This window comes from Caretta caretta, chromosome 1, assembly GCF_965140235.1.
Source record: "Caretta caretta isolate rCarCar2 chromosome 1, rCarCar1.hap1, whole genome shotgun sequence".
Lineage (NCBI taxonomy): Eukaryota > Metazoa > Chordata > Testudines > Cheloniidae > Caretta > Caretta caretta.
Genome location: NC_134206.1, coordinates 220,802,081 through 220,820,014, shown reverse-complemented (window position 1 = coordinate 220,820,014; position 17,934 = coordinate 220,802,081). Strand labels below are relative to the sequence as shown.

The following is a 17,934-nucleotide window of genomic DNA, read 5'->3' as shown; positions in this document are numbered from 1 at the left end:
GACCAACATGCAGGCAAAATTAAGACAGCTTAAAACAGCTCATTGGTTTGACAGTTCAGCAGAGATCCTCTGTAGCACTGGAGGACTGATGCTAGGTTTAGCCATTATAAGGACTAAATCCATTTGTTTCTGAGCCCTTTGCCTGGGGGATGTAAGACTGGTGGACTATGCATTTAGCTCTTTTTCGGAGGTGAGAGCATCTGACTTGAGTCAATGTGCTATTGTAAATATGCCTCAGGACAACTGTGATAGATGCTTTTTTTAGAAATTCAGGCGTGGGTCTTCAAAAGTGTTCAGCTTAGGCCTAGCTCTGCTTGCTGTGAAGTCAATGTAAATTACACCTGTGATCTGCATGGGAGTAGAGTTAGGCCAGTGCTGAGTGGATTTGAAATTTCCACCCTTAGTAAAGAAGCTAAAGCATAACACAAAGCAGCATTAGTACCTTCTTACAACATAACGGATCGCTGGGCTTCTGTTTTTCAGGGTTTATTCATTTTGTTTGGGAGAAGGGAGTTACTGTTAGCAATTTTTGAGTTTTATGTAGATGGCTTTGGGGGCTTGCTTTTTGTATATACTGTAGTGAGTAATGTATATTATTTACATTACTCATTACAGTAGTATATACTGCAATAAGTAATACCTTTGTAATGTTGCCTCATGCACTTGAACAGAGCACTGTTTCAAACGGTACTTCGTTAAAGTGCCCTAGGAACCCTTTAGTGTGTACCGGCAGGATCTATCCTGACTAATTAGTGCTCAATACATTTGTGCACTTCAAAACTCACACCTCCATAGTCCTCATTACAGCTCTGTATAGACAAGCCCTTACATACAAGTAACCATTTCTGGTGTTTTTCCAGGGTTTATTGGATAAACATCAATTTCTTTTCTTTTCTTTTATTTATTTGTTTGTTTATTTGTATTGGGGGTGTTTTATTGGGATTTATGAGTTAAAACCAAAAAATCAGAAGCCCTACAGATAGAATAAGCAGTGTGCAAATGAAGACAAGCTTCCAAAGACCAGCCACTCTGTGGACACACATTGGCCACCCCCATTTTCCACCCACAGGTGCATTCCAGACACTGTATACCCACAGTTCAAAAAAGGGAACCAATCACACTTACCAAACTTCTACCTACTTAACTGTGGGGGCAGATTAAGTAGTTAAGGCCAAAGAGGAAGATCAGGCAGCAGTGACAGCTGGGGCTCTTTTCCTCCCTTGGCCACCCAAGAAGAAGCATTAGCAGATACTTCCCAGAGCACCTGGGGTAAATCCATAGAGCCCTTCTGTGGAGCACACTGCCTCGTCATGCTCCAGGCAGACTAATCCTCCAGCTGCAAATTACATCAGTGACCTCATGATGTGACATCAGAATGGGGGCTCTAGTGGGTAATCAAGAAATATGCTTAGAAATACAGAGGATAGGTCTGACTTGTTTCTTCAACTCATGCACAACTGCTTTCTAAATAATACATCTAACAGTTTGCACTTAACACCATATTTCCAAGGAGCAAAATATACTTTGCAAACTTTACTTAGCTGAACCTCACTCATGGGGAGTACATAAAGCCATTTTACAGGTAGGCAAACCAAGGCCTAAGGGCCCAACTTTTAAAGGAGATATTTAGGTGCCTAAAGAAGCAGATAAGCACCTACTGGGATTTTCAAAAGCTGAGATCAATGGGAGTTAGGCACGTAGGTGCTGTTGACAATTCTACCAGGCCCCTAAATGTCTCTAGAAGACTGGCTCTAAGAGAATAAATGATTTGCGAAGGGTCACACAGCAAGGCAGAGTCAGGAAAAGAACACAGTTGATAGGGGAGTATAAAAATAACGAATTAATCACTTTACATTTAAAGAAAACTTTTACTGTAAGAATCACAATTGAATTGCATCACCAAGGTATTCCACATTTTCACTGTTGATTTTTTTTTCAATTCAGAAGCCTTGAAATATTTTAGAAACCAGTTAACAGTATATGAGCAAGAAGAAATTCTAAACTATGCAGAGCTGTGGTTTCTTGGTCTGGAAGCTAAAAAGATTGAAGGGTTACCTGAAACACAGAATAATAATTGTTATGATGATGAACATGGCACTTACATAAAGGTAAGAGGGAAAATCATGGTACTGGTATTCTGGGCAACAATATTTGTAGTGACTATTTGTCCACTGCTAGTTGGTCTATATGAGATAAATGAGGGTCTTAGATGACTTGCTAGCAGTTAAATGGCCACATTGCAAACCCATCACTATTGACAACCTGTTTGAATCTCAAAAGCGAAGCTCTGAATGGAGACCCACCTTCCCTTGACGCAAGGTTCATTAGTTGAGGGCTTGTGCTGCTTCTGCTAGTGCACTTCTCTCTCTCTCAACTTGTCCTGTGGGCGTAAGACGTCAGGTTTTGCCAGTCCAGCACCTTTCATGAGCAGTGAATTCACAAACATGCACACCACTCTAGAATATGAACCTTCAATTTGTGCCGGCACCAGAACCTTGCATTTTGTTTCCTTGTCTACTGCAGGTTCTGCATGACCATATTGCTTACCGCTACGAAGTGCTAGAGGTCATTGGGAAAGGGTCGTTTGGACAAGTAGCAAAATGTTTGGATCATAAAACCAATGAACTAGTGGCAGTGAAAATAATAAGGAACAAGAAAAGGTATGGCATGGCACGACTTCAAGAGGTTAAAGAGGTCTTTGATAGGCTGATACTTTTCTATTCATGAGAATAATCATCCCCTGCTTTATTATGGATAATTTACAAGTAATGATCGGTTTATGCTGTAAGAAAAAGGATGCTTGCTTATTCCATATGTACAAATACTTCTAAAAATTTTGCGTGAGTTTGTTGGCAATAAAATTGGAAGGATGCTACGTCCTGGAGAGTCAGGCATGATGTGGGCAGGAATGGTGCAAGCTCCCTGCACGTAGCTGGGCCAATGCACCTCATTTCTGACCTACTTCGTCCCCCACAATTCCAGTTATATTCCCCCCACTTCATAACTCTGCCAATTCACTTCTATCCTGACTTGCAAAACTGCATTTTATTCCAATACTGGACTCCCAAATAGCTTTGTTATAGAGTTATCCAATAGGGCTTGTTATAAGGCTTGTTTACATGGGGAAGTTAGTGTGAAAGGGTTAGGATGTGAATTTAAAGCACGATAGTTATTCCGCACCACCTCCCCATGTGGGCATTCTTATTCTGCACTAAGAAGGCCTTTTTGCAGTTTATCTTAATCCACTTCAAAGTGGATTAACCGAAACATCACAAAGGCACTTTTAGTATGGAATAAGAGTGTCCCCACACAGAATTATTGCAGAATACCTGTTCCACACTAGATATTCTAGGCTTTTTTCCCCCCAGTACACAAACCCTTAGACCAGGACTACACTACAAAGTTTTGCCAGCATAGCTATGTCAGTCAGCGGTATTAAAGAAACACATCCCTGACAGACATAGCTATGCTGGCAAACCCTCCCCCACACCAATGTAGATTTAGCTCTACCAGCAAAAGAGTCCTTTGGCCAGTATAGTTTATGTTGTCTGGGTAGGGGGTTTAAAAGGAGTTTAACAAAAGAACTCCTTTTGCCAGTATAAGCTGAGTCCCACTTGGGGGCTCTGCCAGGATAGCTATACTGGTATAGCTGTATTGGCAAAGCCTTTGTAGCCTAGATCAGCTCTTTTACTCTGGAAAAATCCACAAGTGCAAAAAAGATGGTAAAAACCATAGGAATGGCAAGGTTATTCGTAAAAGAGATTAAAAATCTTAGGACCATTTAGTTTGGAAAGGAGAAGAAGAGGAAAATTGAATAAAAGGAATGATATGTGGAAAACCAGGATGGTGCTTGTATTCATTCCTCCTCGTAGCATAAGAACAAGAGAGCACGATCAAAAGGTAGCAAACTTAAAACTGACAAAAAGGGAGCACTTTATTTTCCCAGCATAGAGTCAGTTTGATGAAAATAAGAGCCACAGGAAATCATCCAGGCAAACAGTGTAGTGTGATTTTAAAGGGTTTAGCTGTTGATACAGAAATGTATAAAATATACAGGGAATATTCATACCTATGCTGAGGACAAAGCAGAGCATCTTCAGAGGCTGAAAAATTCCCCCCTCTTCCAACATGATATAATGTTGCATAGTTAGAAAATAGGGTGGGGGACAATCACCTTCCTATGAAGCATCCAGCAATGACCCATTGCTGGAGACGGCATACGGCATTAGGAGGACCAATAGCTGGCTCCAGCATAGGAAATTTTACAGTATGGTCCTACAATTTTTCTTCCCCTCTTAGTAATGGCCAGGCTTGTTCTACTAAGCAGTGCTGTTGTACCAGGCCCAGAAAATTTTACTACTAAAATTCTTGGGGCCTGATCCAGCAGCATTGGAGTCAATGGGAGTTGTGCTATTATCTTAAGCAGGAAATTAATTAGGCCCTTTCATTGCATGCTTTATTCTTGCTTCAGTAAGCCTCTTGTACAGATACTATAAAAAACTGAAGACCTTGCTACTCTTGGGGTGAAATCTTGGCTCTGTTGAAGTAAATGGAAAGACTCCCATTGATTTCACTGAGGCCAGGATTTCACCCTAGATGCTCAAACATGTATTATTTGAAACATTTTTTCATTCAATTATTTTGCCAGCCAGGTTCAAAATAACCAGAATAGATAGTGGTTAGCATTATGAAGTCAGCATTTGCCAATAATTACCACACAGTATTTCTCTCTACTTAGACTAGGAAATAACTCTTGTAGTTCAGATTCTACTGTGTGGTAGTTACCGGTCACTACTGATTCTTTAATGAGAGCCATTTGTTTTGTATCTGTGGCAAGATCATTTTGGTTGTAGTATTCCATTTACAATTAGACTAAATTAATCAGGTCCTCGCCATATCATGTGACTTTGTCCTATGCGTGTAGATTTCACAATCAGGCTTTGGTAGAAGTGAAGATTCTCGATGCTCTTCGGAAGAAGGACAAAGACAATACTCACAATGTTGTCCATATGAAGGAATGCTTTTACTTTCGCAATCACTTCTGCATTTCTTTTGAACTGCTAGGGTAAGGTATATATTCTTCTACATATATCATGGGCCAAATGATATAGGATCGCAGACCCATACATGTTATGAATATAACTTGTCTGTTATTTTCTTTCTTTTTAGTGTTTTTGAGTAGGGTTGCCAACCCTCCAGGATTGTCCTGGAATCTCCAGGAATTAAAGATTAATCTTTAATTAAAGATTATGCCATGTGATGAAATCTCCAAGAATACAGCCAACCAAAATTGGAAACCCCATTTTTGAGTTGGTCGGTTGTGTTTTTTTCTGGTTCACACCATGTATGTTTAGTTTACAGACATCTGTGTTAATTTACACATCATTTCCTCTCCCTGCACACCCCACTATCAAGAGCCCTTGAAAAAGGATGGGGAACAAAGTAGAGAAAAATGGCCTGAGAATGTAGAAAGGACACAGATGATCTATTTACGTATAGGGCCAGATTGTGGTATTTAGCCACAGCCCTGAGAGGGATACTTCCTTTTCCCAAGAGGCACAATCCTTCCCCTAGCTCCCCAAAGCATAGAGGGAGCATACCTGATGCACCATCCAATGAGATGTGGTTGAGGCCCCTCCCCACCCTTTTGGGGGGCAATTTGCATCCCTGAGTGGTGCAAAGAAGAAGCAATCTCTCAGCACAGAGCCTGGGATTGACCTTAGCTCTTGGTGCTCACGGGTAGATGGGAAAAGGCTCCTTATTAGACTTCCTCCACCACATACACCATGTGCACCCTTATTAGAACCAGGCACAATCTGTGCATAATTCTTGTTCTGTGCATGTTATATTTCTTTAGCTGATGGAATGAAATGGAAAAAAAAATTAAAAAGTGAATGTAGGGGTTGGTGAACATTAGGGGTTGTTATGCTGATCTGCCCTCTTTTGTTCCCCTTGAAAACTCCTGATAAAGAACATGTAGTTTAGGTTTGTCCTAATATTCAGTCTAACACTATATAAATAGTGCACAGCATTGCAATTTTTAGCAAGGGAAAACAAGCCGTGACAGACTCCCATAGGACACGGTGCTGAAAAATACCCATGATTCCCTCAAAATAGTAACCAGGTGGAGATGATAGAATAGGAGAAAAATACAGGAACCAGCAAGTGAACTTGACCTTTATAATTGCATCTATTGTCTCACAAACATGATAACAAATATCAGGAATGTGGGGTGTGTTTTAAAATGATTATTTCAGCTGTTTTTAAAGATACTGGACGTCAGAAGTTAAAAATACAATGATTGTTATTGTTTTGTGAATGTACTTTATAGGAGGAAGTTTGGAGAAATCATGGACACTTTTATTTTTCACATTTCTTGTAATCAAATGTCAAATGGGAGTTCAAGCAATTGCTTAGTTTTCCGTTTTCTAAAAAAAATCTTCTCCAATTGCGTACAGATGTAGCAGGCTTTTCTTCCCATCCATTCTAGTATTCTCAGCATGCTGAAGACTCAGCAAATTATTAGAAGACTTGATCCCTGACTCTGACCTAAACTCAATGTCACATCCAGCTCATACTGATACATGTGAAAATGTGAACTCTGCCACGTGTGCTGATTAACATGATGTAATCAAAGGCCTCTTGGGTCCAATAAAGGCACCAGCCTGGGATCTCAGAAAGTCACTGTGGGAAAATGAGAGGAAAAGAGCTTCTGGCTATCCAGCAAGTTCATCCCCTTAAAAGAGACCTGGAACCTCTGTCCATAACATAAAAGCATATTTTTGCCTTATCGGCCCAATGGTAATTTAAATTATTAGTAAAGCAATAACTTGATTGATGAACGTTGTTTCCTACAGAATGAAAGCACCATGTACTAGCTAGTTTGTTTTCTAATGGCCAGATTCTGCCCATCCTTTGTGTGGATGTGCAAGAGAGGGAGGTCCCCCTATATACAGTGTCTTGCACCTATGCTCAGTAACTGGTCAGAATTCCATTGGGGAACACAGCATCATCTCCCTTCTAGTGCTTGCATAGGTCCCAGCTGTCTGAAAGCAAGCTGGGTGAGGGCAGGGCAATAGCTGTGTCCCCAGCACAGTTGGTCAGATGCGTAGCAAGAAGCATGCTCCACTGTCTCCAAGAGCGATGAAGCTGTGACCCACTGTGACCCACAACCCCTAAGAAGAAATCTGCCTAATTCAGCCAGAATTATTTCTGGGATTCCAATGGCAACACAGCCCCTCAAAACACATCACACCAATATGTCTCCGGCATACAGGGAAGAATCTAAACCTAAGATATATCAGTTATTCTGAAAATTGTGACTCAACATTCTACAAAATGCAAATGCTCTTGGTAAACCTTTGACACCTACTAGCAAGGTTGCCATTTTAGTTAATGGCCAGGCCCTTCTCCTACTCCTATGCCTCAGTTTCCCAAACTGTAAAATAGCAATTATAATCATGGTTACCTGCCTCAGAAGAGTGTTGCTTTATCATTGGTAAAGTAGTTAGGGGTCCTCGATTGAAAGGCACATTTATAGAAAAGAGGAGTAATCCAGTGGTTAGTGCACTAACCTGGGGCTTAGGACATCTGGGTTCAATTCCCTGCTCTGCTACAGACTTCCTGTGTGGCCTTGGGCAAGCCACTTTACCTCTCGGTACCTCAATTCCCACTTGTAAAATGGAGATAATAGCGCTTCCCTTGACGGTGTTGTGGGGATAAATTTGAGGTTGTGAGGTGCTCAGATACTATGATAATTGGGGCTATAATTGTAGATATCTAGAAATGCAGACAGTGCAAAACTACAACCAGGTAAAACAGATTTCATTGCAGACCTGAAAACTGGCCCAAGTTCATGGAAAATGTTTTGAGTGAACCTGGACAGAATGCTGAGTAAACCTGAGTTGAGCTCTCAGCAACACTGGAGCAGTTTATGGTTTCAGGAGGAACTGGAGAATTTGGTGTTTTGTCCCAAAAGCAAACCATGGCATTTTGAGGGGAGGGCTGCTTTGAGTTTTATGAACCCATAACTCAAAGTGAAACTCACACAAGTACAAACCTGTGCAAAGTGAAAGGGGAGAAAGGCTTATCCGCATGACCTGATGTACATTGACACTGCTGAGCTTTTCAGTGCTCTAGTGAACAGCATCACGAGATTCTTATTATCAGCCCTACTGCAGCAGCACCATTGCACTTCCCATCTCCTTTCTGGCCATGGCATTGCCTGGTGGGGATCTTGCCTTGCTGAGGAAGGTTGAAGGAAACAGCTAGTAAGGGAAGCCTCTTTTTCTATCTTATGTTTGTTTACTTGTTTTGCCCTTCCCGCTCCCATCAAACCACACATGACAGAAGTTAGTCACGTCACTTAATGCACTATTGAAAGGTGCTCATACTACATTGATGAGGACAGTATAAGAGCAATGGAAACTATACAGGTATTTTATCAAGGATGATTTCCCTTGAGCATCTGACCACAGGCACTGAGATACAAAGGAATTTATGGAAGGTGCCAAGTCAAAGGTCAATTAAAAAGAATGGGAACTGGACCAAACCTTTCTATCTCTTATTCCGCCAGTGAGAACGCTATTCTGCATGGTGAAAAATAATGGATTTGTGACACCTGGTTCAATAAATAAATGTGTCCCATTGACATTACTCATCCATTAGATCTGGAGGATCAAGATATTTATGCTTATTATATGCAATATAACTTTCCCAAGGAAAACTTACATGTTGTTTTATTCTGGGTGATTCCTTTCTCTCATGTAAGGAAAACAACAAGAGGCTTTCTAATGAGCTCTAAACTATTCATGCCATAAACCCAAAGTGCCCTGGTCTCTCTGTCTCATCCCGCAGAATAAATTTGTATCAGCTGATCAAAAAGAACAAGTTCCAAGGTTTTAGTTTGTCTTTGATTCGACGATTCACTCAGTGTGTGCTGAGATGTTTACAAATGCTCTACCGGGAAAAAATTATCCACTGTGACTTGAAACCTGTGAGTACTGTCATCTCATTATAAACCACTTTGTACAGTTCTTCTAAGGTGCATCTTATCTTTCACAGATAGAGAACTTCTGAAAGGATCTTTAAAACTCAACAGTGATAGGTAGAATCTATGATTCCTCTAAGGATACTTGTAGCTGGGGGATGTTATTCTCAGTTCAAGTAGACGTACTCATGCTAGCTCGCTAGAAATAGTAGTGTAGCAGTGCCGAGTACATACCCTCAGGGTCTGGGTAGGTTTGTACTCAGGGTGGCTGGTCCAGGATCCTGGCTCTGCAGCAACCTTGGCTTGAGCCAGGGTTCTCATGGCTTCCAGGCTCCTGTTGTTGATCCAGGAGCCAAGCCCCAGTTAGAGAGGGGGTTTCTGGGACTTTGGGACTCCCAGCTTCATGGCAAAGAAGCTGGAAGCCCTGACATGGTGGGGTTGCCCCAGAGCTGCAGACCCTAGAAGCCCAGGGTCCCTGGCCACAAGGGGGTCCCTATTTCCTCCTCTTACTCTTTCTCTCTCATAACTTTCATTTGGAGTTTTGCTTTAGTTCAAATAATTGGGCATATTTTGCCCTCCGCTATCAGTAAAGTGTATGAACAGGCAAGATAAAGTGATTTATATTACTATTAAAGAGTTAAGCATGACCTCATCATATTATACGTTACTTTTACCAAAGAGTTCACTAACCTACTGGGGTGTTATTGTCTTTCCCCCTTTTTATTTTTCCTCTGTAGGAGAACATATTGCTATACCACAAAGGTCAAAATTCAGTTAAAGTTATTGACTTTGGATCGAGCTGCTATGAACACCAAAGAGGTTTGCAGAAAAGTCAAGTTGATGTAATTTTCTTAATTAGATTTCTTAATTATTAAAAACTGGAAAAAAATTTTATTTCATTGAGCTAATACAATGACACATGCCCATCATTTGCATCTATTGAACTAGTAAGCCAATGGGGTTCCCCTTGTGTCACCTACCAGCGCTTTCCCCCACACTGCTGAGACTGATCTACCACCTTTGATGATGATGGTTGATGATGATATAGAAATTGCTCTTAGCAAGTGTAGGGAGTTGAAATGCTTCCAAGTGAATAGCCCCACTGATTTCAATAAAACTTACTCTTTTCAGTGGGGGTTGACAGGATCAGACCGTGAGATCCTTTTTTATTTGCTAGTTAAGTTACAATTCATGCATTTTTTGAACCAAAAGTATTCTTTCCCTGAGTTGTGGTGGAATGAAAACAACTCGGGGCACTGGAGATAAAACAGCCATTTTAAAGAGATTTTTAAAATATTTTTTCTTGATAAGGTTTAAACAAAACGTACAACGAATAAACAAAACAAAACCAATAAACAAGAAATTAAACATAAAATGTGTCTTATAGCTGAATTGATGACAAAGAACTCACAACACTAAGAATAAATGTGTCGTTCAAGAGTGATATAAAGGTGAGGAAGGCTGTAGCACTTGTTAAATGGGAGAATTCTATATAATATTTTCACTAAGCATGGGGGGAAAAATCATGTCCTGTGTTCTTCTCTTTCTCCCATTAAACATGTTTCTCCACTCAGACAATATATACAAATTCTGCCAAGCACCCTGCTCTGGATTTTGGGATGGTTGGGTTGAAGTCAATTAGATTTACACAATCTGTTTTTGAAAGAGAGGTTAATCATTTTAGGCTTTCTGATGTTTGGATACAAGACAATAAGAGATTCACCCTGGAATAGAATCATAGAATCATAGAATCATAGAATATAAGGGTTGGAAGGGACCCCAGAAGGTCATCTAGTCCAACCCCCTGCTCGAAGCAGGACCAATTCCCAGTTAAATCTCTGGAGAGGAATAATTTGAAACATAGAAATTCAGTGGAAGAAATGTGGAGCATGATTCGTCTCCTCTTAGCTTAAATAAGATGGTTTTTTAGACCCCTGGGAAGCAGTAACTGAAAGATACCGAAGGGCAGGTAGTAGAAGACAAAGTTAGATATTAGTTCATAGGATGATATGGCACAACCACAACAAAAACCCAATAGTGTGAAATTGGCCAAAGAAACATGCCATATGTCGTCCCTTCCTATGCAGTTCTGGAGAAACTGCATCTAGAATACTGCTTATGTAGCTGAGCACCTTGCTCCCAGAAAGGTGTTGAACTGGAAGGAGTTAAAAGAGCAAAAGAATAAATAAAAAGGTCAACAGGCTAGTGGAATTGATGTAGGAGGGGAAAGTGACAGAGCTAATGTACCGTCATTATATTTGGTTTGGCTGAATACCAATTAAAAGGGATTAGTTTACTCACTATGGTCCCAATGCTGGAATGTGACCTGCTGGCACAGACCCCTGCACATGTGTAGAATCCCAGTTAAGACATTGGATGAAATTCTGACCCTACTGAAGTCAATACTAGTTTTGCCATTGACTTCAGTGAAACCAGAATTTCGCCGAAAAGGTCTCTGAAGGTGTGGATTGCTTTGTGCTAGAAAATCCCGTTGCAGGACTGGGGCCTATAGAAGGGGAAGAATTGTTTGGGGCTGGTTCAAGGTGTATAATTGCATGTAAGGGAATGAACTAAGGATATTTGGCTGAATAATATCAGGAAACATTTCCCAAGAGCAAGATCTATTGCTCTGTGAAGTAGTTCCCAAAAGATGTGGGGAAGCACCCATCACATGCAATTTAAAATGGAACTGGATGAAGTATTAGAAACATATACTAGGGAACAATCCCTCTCTGGCTTATGAGGAAATAAGATATATTTGTCTTTTCTAATGTCTATGGTTCTCTAATATGAATTGCTGCCCTGACAACACTATGTTCCTTAGTGTCCAATTTTCTTTCCTAATGCAGTGTATACGTATGTTCAGAGCCGATTTTATCGCTCCCCTGAAGTGATTCTTGGTCACCCGTATGCTACTCCTATTGATATGTGGAGCCTGGGATGCATCATGGCTGAACTTTACACAGGCTATCCCCTTTTTCCAGGAGAGAATGAAGTAGAGCAACTTGCCTGCATCATGGAGGTAGCTTCTGGGATATTTTAGTCATAACATCAAGGTGCTGTTTCCTCCATCCCTTACATGCATGTCTTGGAAACAGAGCATTTTGTAATTTGATGAATTGTTCGAACAGTACCTTCCCCGGGGGTTCATTGACATGAGTTTGCTAAACTGCACTCCCAGCAACAGAATGACACATGAAGAGACTCAAATATTTTCTGGAGCTGGGCTGGCTGTGAGAGGGAAGCTTATCACAGCCAGGGGGCCCAGTGAGAAGAGGCAGAATGTGAAGCTGCTGCCTCCGCTTTGTGTGGCAAACCAGCGGCCTGTGGTGAACGTTGTTGGTCTGTTCAGTCACTCTGCTATTTCTGTCTTTATGGGGAGCACACTGTAATGTGATCAGAATTGTAGGGAGCGGTTCTGACCAAAGAAGTATGTTTGAGTCTAAGGGGGAAGCAAAGCAAAATACAATATTTTAATTTTTCTCCTTTTCCTAATACATTTTTTGTTTGTACTGCCATGTAATGTACCTGGGGCCAACTGGGAAAATGATGCAAAAGTTATGGCAGGTACAATGTTTTGCAGTCAGTCTTCTAGGCAAGTCTGACTAATGAGAGCATATCACTTTGTTGCCCAGCATCCTATGCTAGCTCCCTGTCTGATTTTAAACCCAGGGCAAGCCCTGACTTAGCAGGTGCAAAGCTGCTGCACTGTCCCTCTCTGCAGTCTCCCACAGTAACTACGTTGATCAACAGGAGTGCTATTCTTCAGAGTCCCCCTGTGAAACTTCCAGGGCTGGGGAAAGAGCTGTCTCAACAGAGGGATGTAGGTGTTGTAGATGCTATTAGTCAGATCAGAATGAGCCCAACTGTGAAAACAATTCTGTTTAAGTAAGACCTCCATTAATGACAGAGCAACTTAGCCTGGCAGCGTTCTTTATGGAAGATGACAACCATCAAAATTTATCTACTGTGAGAAGACAGCTTAAAATGGAGAGTGTGAAGTCCATTTTCAATCAATTATAATGGATCCCATGGTTCTGTATATGGACCTTAGATACTGTATTACAGGGAGAGGCACATTAAAAATGAGGGTGGGTTAGAGAGAGCTGTAGACATTTCACTCCATGCATCTGAAGAAGTGGGTTTTTTACCCACGAAAGCTTATGCCCAAATAAATCTGTTAGTCTTTAAGATGCCACCAGACTCCTTGTGGTTTTTGTGGCTACAGACTAACACAGCTACCCCTCTGAGACATTTTACTGTAAATTGCCAATGTAAATAAGAGGAGGAGGAACAGCATATCCATCTTTCGCCAAGGCTGCTAGAGATGTTGAAGAAATAGTGAATAACTCCTCGTATTAATTTTCTGTCTTGAAGATATTGGGTCTTCCACCAGCTGATTTTATTCAGACTGCATCAAGAAGACGAACGTTCTTTGGTAAGCGCCTGTGATTATCTTTCTTTATTGTATCACTCCCTGGGCTTTTAAGTCTCCTCTCTGCTATTGCCTTTGATGTGCAGGTGGAGAATGGGGTTAGAAGAACTTCAGATTCTTCTTACCTGGGTCACCACTTCATTCAAACTGCTTTTAGGAACAAATATCCATAAGAAATAAATAATTTGAGGACTATACAAAAACTCAGTGATGTGCTGTCGATAGTTTAAGGTCCTCCCACTGCAGAGATAACAGAGGAGAGACTGAGAAATCTATGTTTGTTTTCCTGTTTTAAAACAAGGGTTTTCTCATTGCTAAAACCATGGAAGGAGGCAACACCACTTAGGAAACAAATCTGTATTAAGTGCACTTTACTAGAACTGATTATTCTTTGGTCCTGAAAAATATGCAAAGTAAAGTGGTAACACAGCACAGCATTCAATCCGTATAATTTCAGATAGCTATGCTAGAGGGATTACTCACACAGCAGTGCAAGCCATGTACTGGTGGGATGGTTGTAATATGGGAAAACGCATTTCATTGCTCTCATAAGACCCTGTTCAGGACTTCTTATTCACACTGACTTCAATAAGGATTTTACCCTAAATAAGGAGTCAGAGTTTAATGCCAGAAGACACCACCAGATCATCTAATGTGGCCTCCTGTGTATCACAGGTCACCAGCACCACCCAGCACCTACACGCTAAACCAAACAACCAAAATGAAACCAAAGAATTACAGCCCTCAGGAGAATAGACTGTTATGTGCCACAGGCAGAGACTAGGAGGGACCGAGGTCCCTACAATGATAAGGAAATGATTAAGGGAGATATACAAGAAAATCCCTTCCCACCTACTGTGCTCAGACCCTGAGCATATGAGCAAGAACCAACCAGCCAAGCACCTGGGAAAGAGAGAATTCTCAGTGCCATCTCACAGGCCTGGCCCCAAGTAGGGTTCATTGTGTTCTAGCTAAATACCAACTGGGTAATTATGTTCAACCTACCTACCATTCAACAAACTTCAATGGAACATGGCATTCTTCACTTCCTGTCCTAAGCAGCTGTGTAGTGCATTTCTGTGTTGTTAACCAGTTGTCATGTTTCACCTGAGATAGGTGCAGGTCAGTGGTAGGTAAAGATATTTCTTGTGTGTAAGTTTGTGAAGAACTTTGGGGTCCTTTTGGATGAAAGTCATTATGTAAATGTAAGTCATTTTCCTTATGGATTTAGATCTCTTTGTAGGACTCTGTAAAGTTCACACTACTGAAGGGCAACATCATAACTACAGCTAAACTGTTACTGTGCAAAATGTTTACATGACTTAAAAGCATATTTTGTTTTTAAAGATTCCAGAGGTTTTCCTAGAACTATAACAAACAGCAGGGGAAAAAAAAGACACCCAGACTCCAAGGATCTAAGTATGGTATTAAAAACTCATGATGCTGCTTTCCTGGATTTTCTGAGAGGCTGCCTAATGTAAGTTACTTTTTACTTCTTTATTTTCTGCAGACTTGTTTGACATTAAGTCCCTGCTTTATTTCTCTTAGACCTTTAAAAACTTTTGTATCTCTGTTTTTTCACCAATGTTTATTTTATAGGCCCATCCTTGTAGCGTTTGAGTGCCTTTGACAAACATTAATGAACTTTTTTGCCCTAGATCCCTAAATGGCCCCCTCAAGGATTGAACTCACAACCCTGGGTTTAGCAGGCCAATGCTCAAACCACTGAGCTATCCCCCACCCCCTACTGTGGACCCTGTCCTGCAGAGTGGGGGCTAGGGACACACATGCCTAGGGACAGATCTAACCAGGAGTCAGAAACTCTGAAGTTCTTTTTTTTTTTTAAACACTCTATTGTATTTAGTATGAAGTACAGTACAGATTGGGCAAGACACATAACTAGAGGTCTACTAAATTCGCAGCCATAAAAATTCATCATGGATTGATTATCTGGTCTCCCCCATGAAATCTGGTCTTTTGTGTACTTTTACCTATACTATAGGGTAAGAGTATACAAAAGTACACAGTGTTTCTCAAACTGTGGGTCTTAACCCAAAAGGGGGTTGCAAGCCTATTGTAGGGGGGTGGCAATATTGCCACCCTTACTCCTGCGCTGCCTTCAGAGCGGGGCGGCCGGAAAGAGGCGGCTGCTAGCCAGATGCCCAGCTCTGAAGGCAGCACTGCCGCTAGCAGCAGCGTAGAAGTAAGGGTGGTCTGGAATATATTATATGAATGCATCTGCAAAATTTGCTATTTATGCTGTGACTGACCTGCAAAAAATGTGCTATTTCTCCACGGTTTAAGTAGACCCCGGCACAAAATCTCTCTGCACATTAGTTTTACTGTCTTTAAATTGGAAATAATAATACTGACTTTCTTAACTCATTGGGGTGATGAAAGGATTAATTAGTAAATGTTTATAAAGCTCTAAACCCTGTGTCTGTCTTCTCTAGTTAGACAGTAAGCTCTTTGGGGCAGGGACCATCTACTATTCTGTGTGCTTAGCATAATGGGGTCCCATTCTTCGTTGGTCCTTAGGCGCTGCTGTAATAAACATGTTCAATAATAATAGTAAACCATGCAGGCCTGTATCCCACTCCTGAGGCAACCACCTATTAACTTCTGTCTATTATGAAAATCAGTCATTTAATACAACTCTTGTTCCTGTGACCTAACAATTTTTGAATCCCTGACAAGTCTTTGCCTTTTGTCCCTTGGCTATTTTTTTCTTTTTACTACTTCTATTTACTACTTCTGAAAAAATAAACATTGTTCTGGGCCACTGTAGATGGGAAGGTTTCAAAAATTATTCAATAGCATTTTTTCATGCTAGTTATTGGAGTAGATTCCTATCAACCAGGGGAATCTCGAGGGCAAGTCAAGGTCCAAACATTTCCCAAGAAGTTGTGGGTTGAAATCCTGACTTTATTGAAGTCAATGGGAGTTTTGTCATTGACTTCAGTTACTCTCTTAACTGACACGGATCAACTGCAAGTTTTTCATTGCTGGTGAATACAAATAGCAAACAATTTCTGTTAATCTTCAAGGAAGATACAACTTCAGTAGGTTATCTAGATCATAAACCCTTTGAGGATAGAAACCTTCTCTTCATGCCTGTTGGTAATTGTCTTGCACACTGTGGGTGCCATGCAAATGATAAATAAGTACCAACAAATATCATGGCTGTCTTCATTTCTTCCTTCTGAAAAAAAACAACAACCCTGTACATTCATTTGCAAATGAAGTGCAGCACTTGAGTTTCCAGCATGTTGCCACTGTCCCCCTGTTACCACAAAGTAAAGGTGACCTGTTATGAATCAAACTGAGGCGGAAGAAGCAAAACTCTTGGGAGTTGAGAGTGCTGAGCACTTCCCAGGATTGCATCTCACAGACCTGCTAGTATGTGGTGTGATCTTTTATCTCGAAAAATAGAAGTGGTGGAGACTAACAAAACACTCTAGGAAGGTGGATTTAGTAGTATCCTGCTGCAAAACTGTCACAAAGATTTACCAGCCTACACACAAAATACTCATCTGCTTTTTACCAGAATGATGGATGTTAATAATCACACTAACAATGTTTTATTCACCAGCCAAAATAAAAGACTTGAACCAGCGAAGGATTGAATTTTGAAAACAATGAACCAGATTTTGCTCTCACTTACATTGATGTAACTTGGCGCCGGAGGAGTTACTCCTGATTTACACCCATGTAAGTGACAGCAGTATCAGCTCCCTTGCCAGTTTTACTGTTATCTATGCACTATGTCAGGTTGGAATTTTGGACCGTGTTCAGCACTTTCTGTGCAAGATCTTTGTTACCCGTTATTATTACTTTCCTGAAGAAACCCTCAAAAACAGCTTCAGGATTTACTACTCTGTTTGTAGGGTTGCTCTTCTGTAAATCTCAACTTGCAGTTATGTGGTTTTGAACGGTGACCTAGTTACACAAAAAATCTTTCCCTTAACGAGGAACATCCCTTTAACATTCCAGTGTAGTGGCCCAGTATCTTTCTTACAATGGCTCTGTGGAGTTCTAATGAGCGCCATGGACAGTTTTGACATTAGACTAGTCAGAAGAAAGGAATACAGTTTGTACGAGGTACAACTAATTGAGGAAGTACCTATCTGCTAGGGGATTGCAACTGCTGCTCAATTCTAACACCTTTTCTTGGCACTAACATCATTTTAGGATTTTAAGGCTCTTGGGCACATATACAGAATGAATCCTCTGATAATATTGTGATTTGCATGTGAGGATCTGTGGTAAGCATTTGGCTGTTTGATACTGCACAGAATTTGATCAGTAATTCAGGCAAATTTTCAGAAAGCAGAAAGAGGGTTTTGGCAAATGGAATTATGGATAAAGGCAAACAGGCTATTTTACTGTTTGTGAATTGAAAAATGTCTTCATGGCTCAATTTTCCTGAAGACAATGAAAGTATTTTCTGGCCTAACCTAAGTTTATTGTATTTTTCATTTTTAGCATTATAAACAAACACTGTTCAATA

The 17,934-nt window shown here is 40.7% G+C and overlaps 1 protein-coding gene across 1 annotated transcript in view; it reads left to right on the top strand.

The window, feature by feature from the left end:
- Positions 1-17,934, top strand: part of DYRK4 (dual specificity tyrosine phosphorylation regulated kinase 4) — a 50,486-nt gene that overhangs the window by 28,638 nt on the left and 3,914 nt on the right. The window contains exons 5-12 of the mRNA XM_048823583.2: positions 1,945-2,108; positions 2,524-2,660; positions 4,925-5,065; positions 8,857-8,995; positions 9,727-9,808; positions 11,839-12,011; positions 13,367-13,427; positions 14,772-14,901. Of these exons, the coding sequence (XP_048679540.1) occupies positions 1,945-2,108; positions 2,524-2,660; positions 4,925-5,065; positions 8,857-8,995; positions 9,727-9,808; positions 11,839-12,011; positions 13,367-13,427; positions 14,772-14,901 (1,027 nt within the window). The remainder of the gene's footprint in view (positions 1-1,944; positions 2,109-2,523; positions 2,661-4,924; positions 5,066-8,856; positions 8,996-9,726; positions 9,809-11,838; positions 12,012-13,366; positions 13,428-14,771; positions 14,902-17,934) is intronic.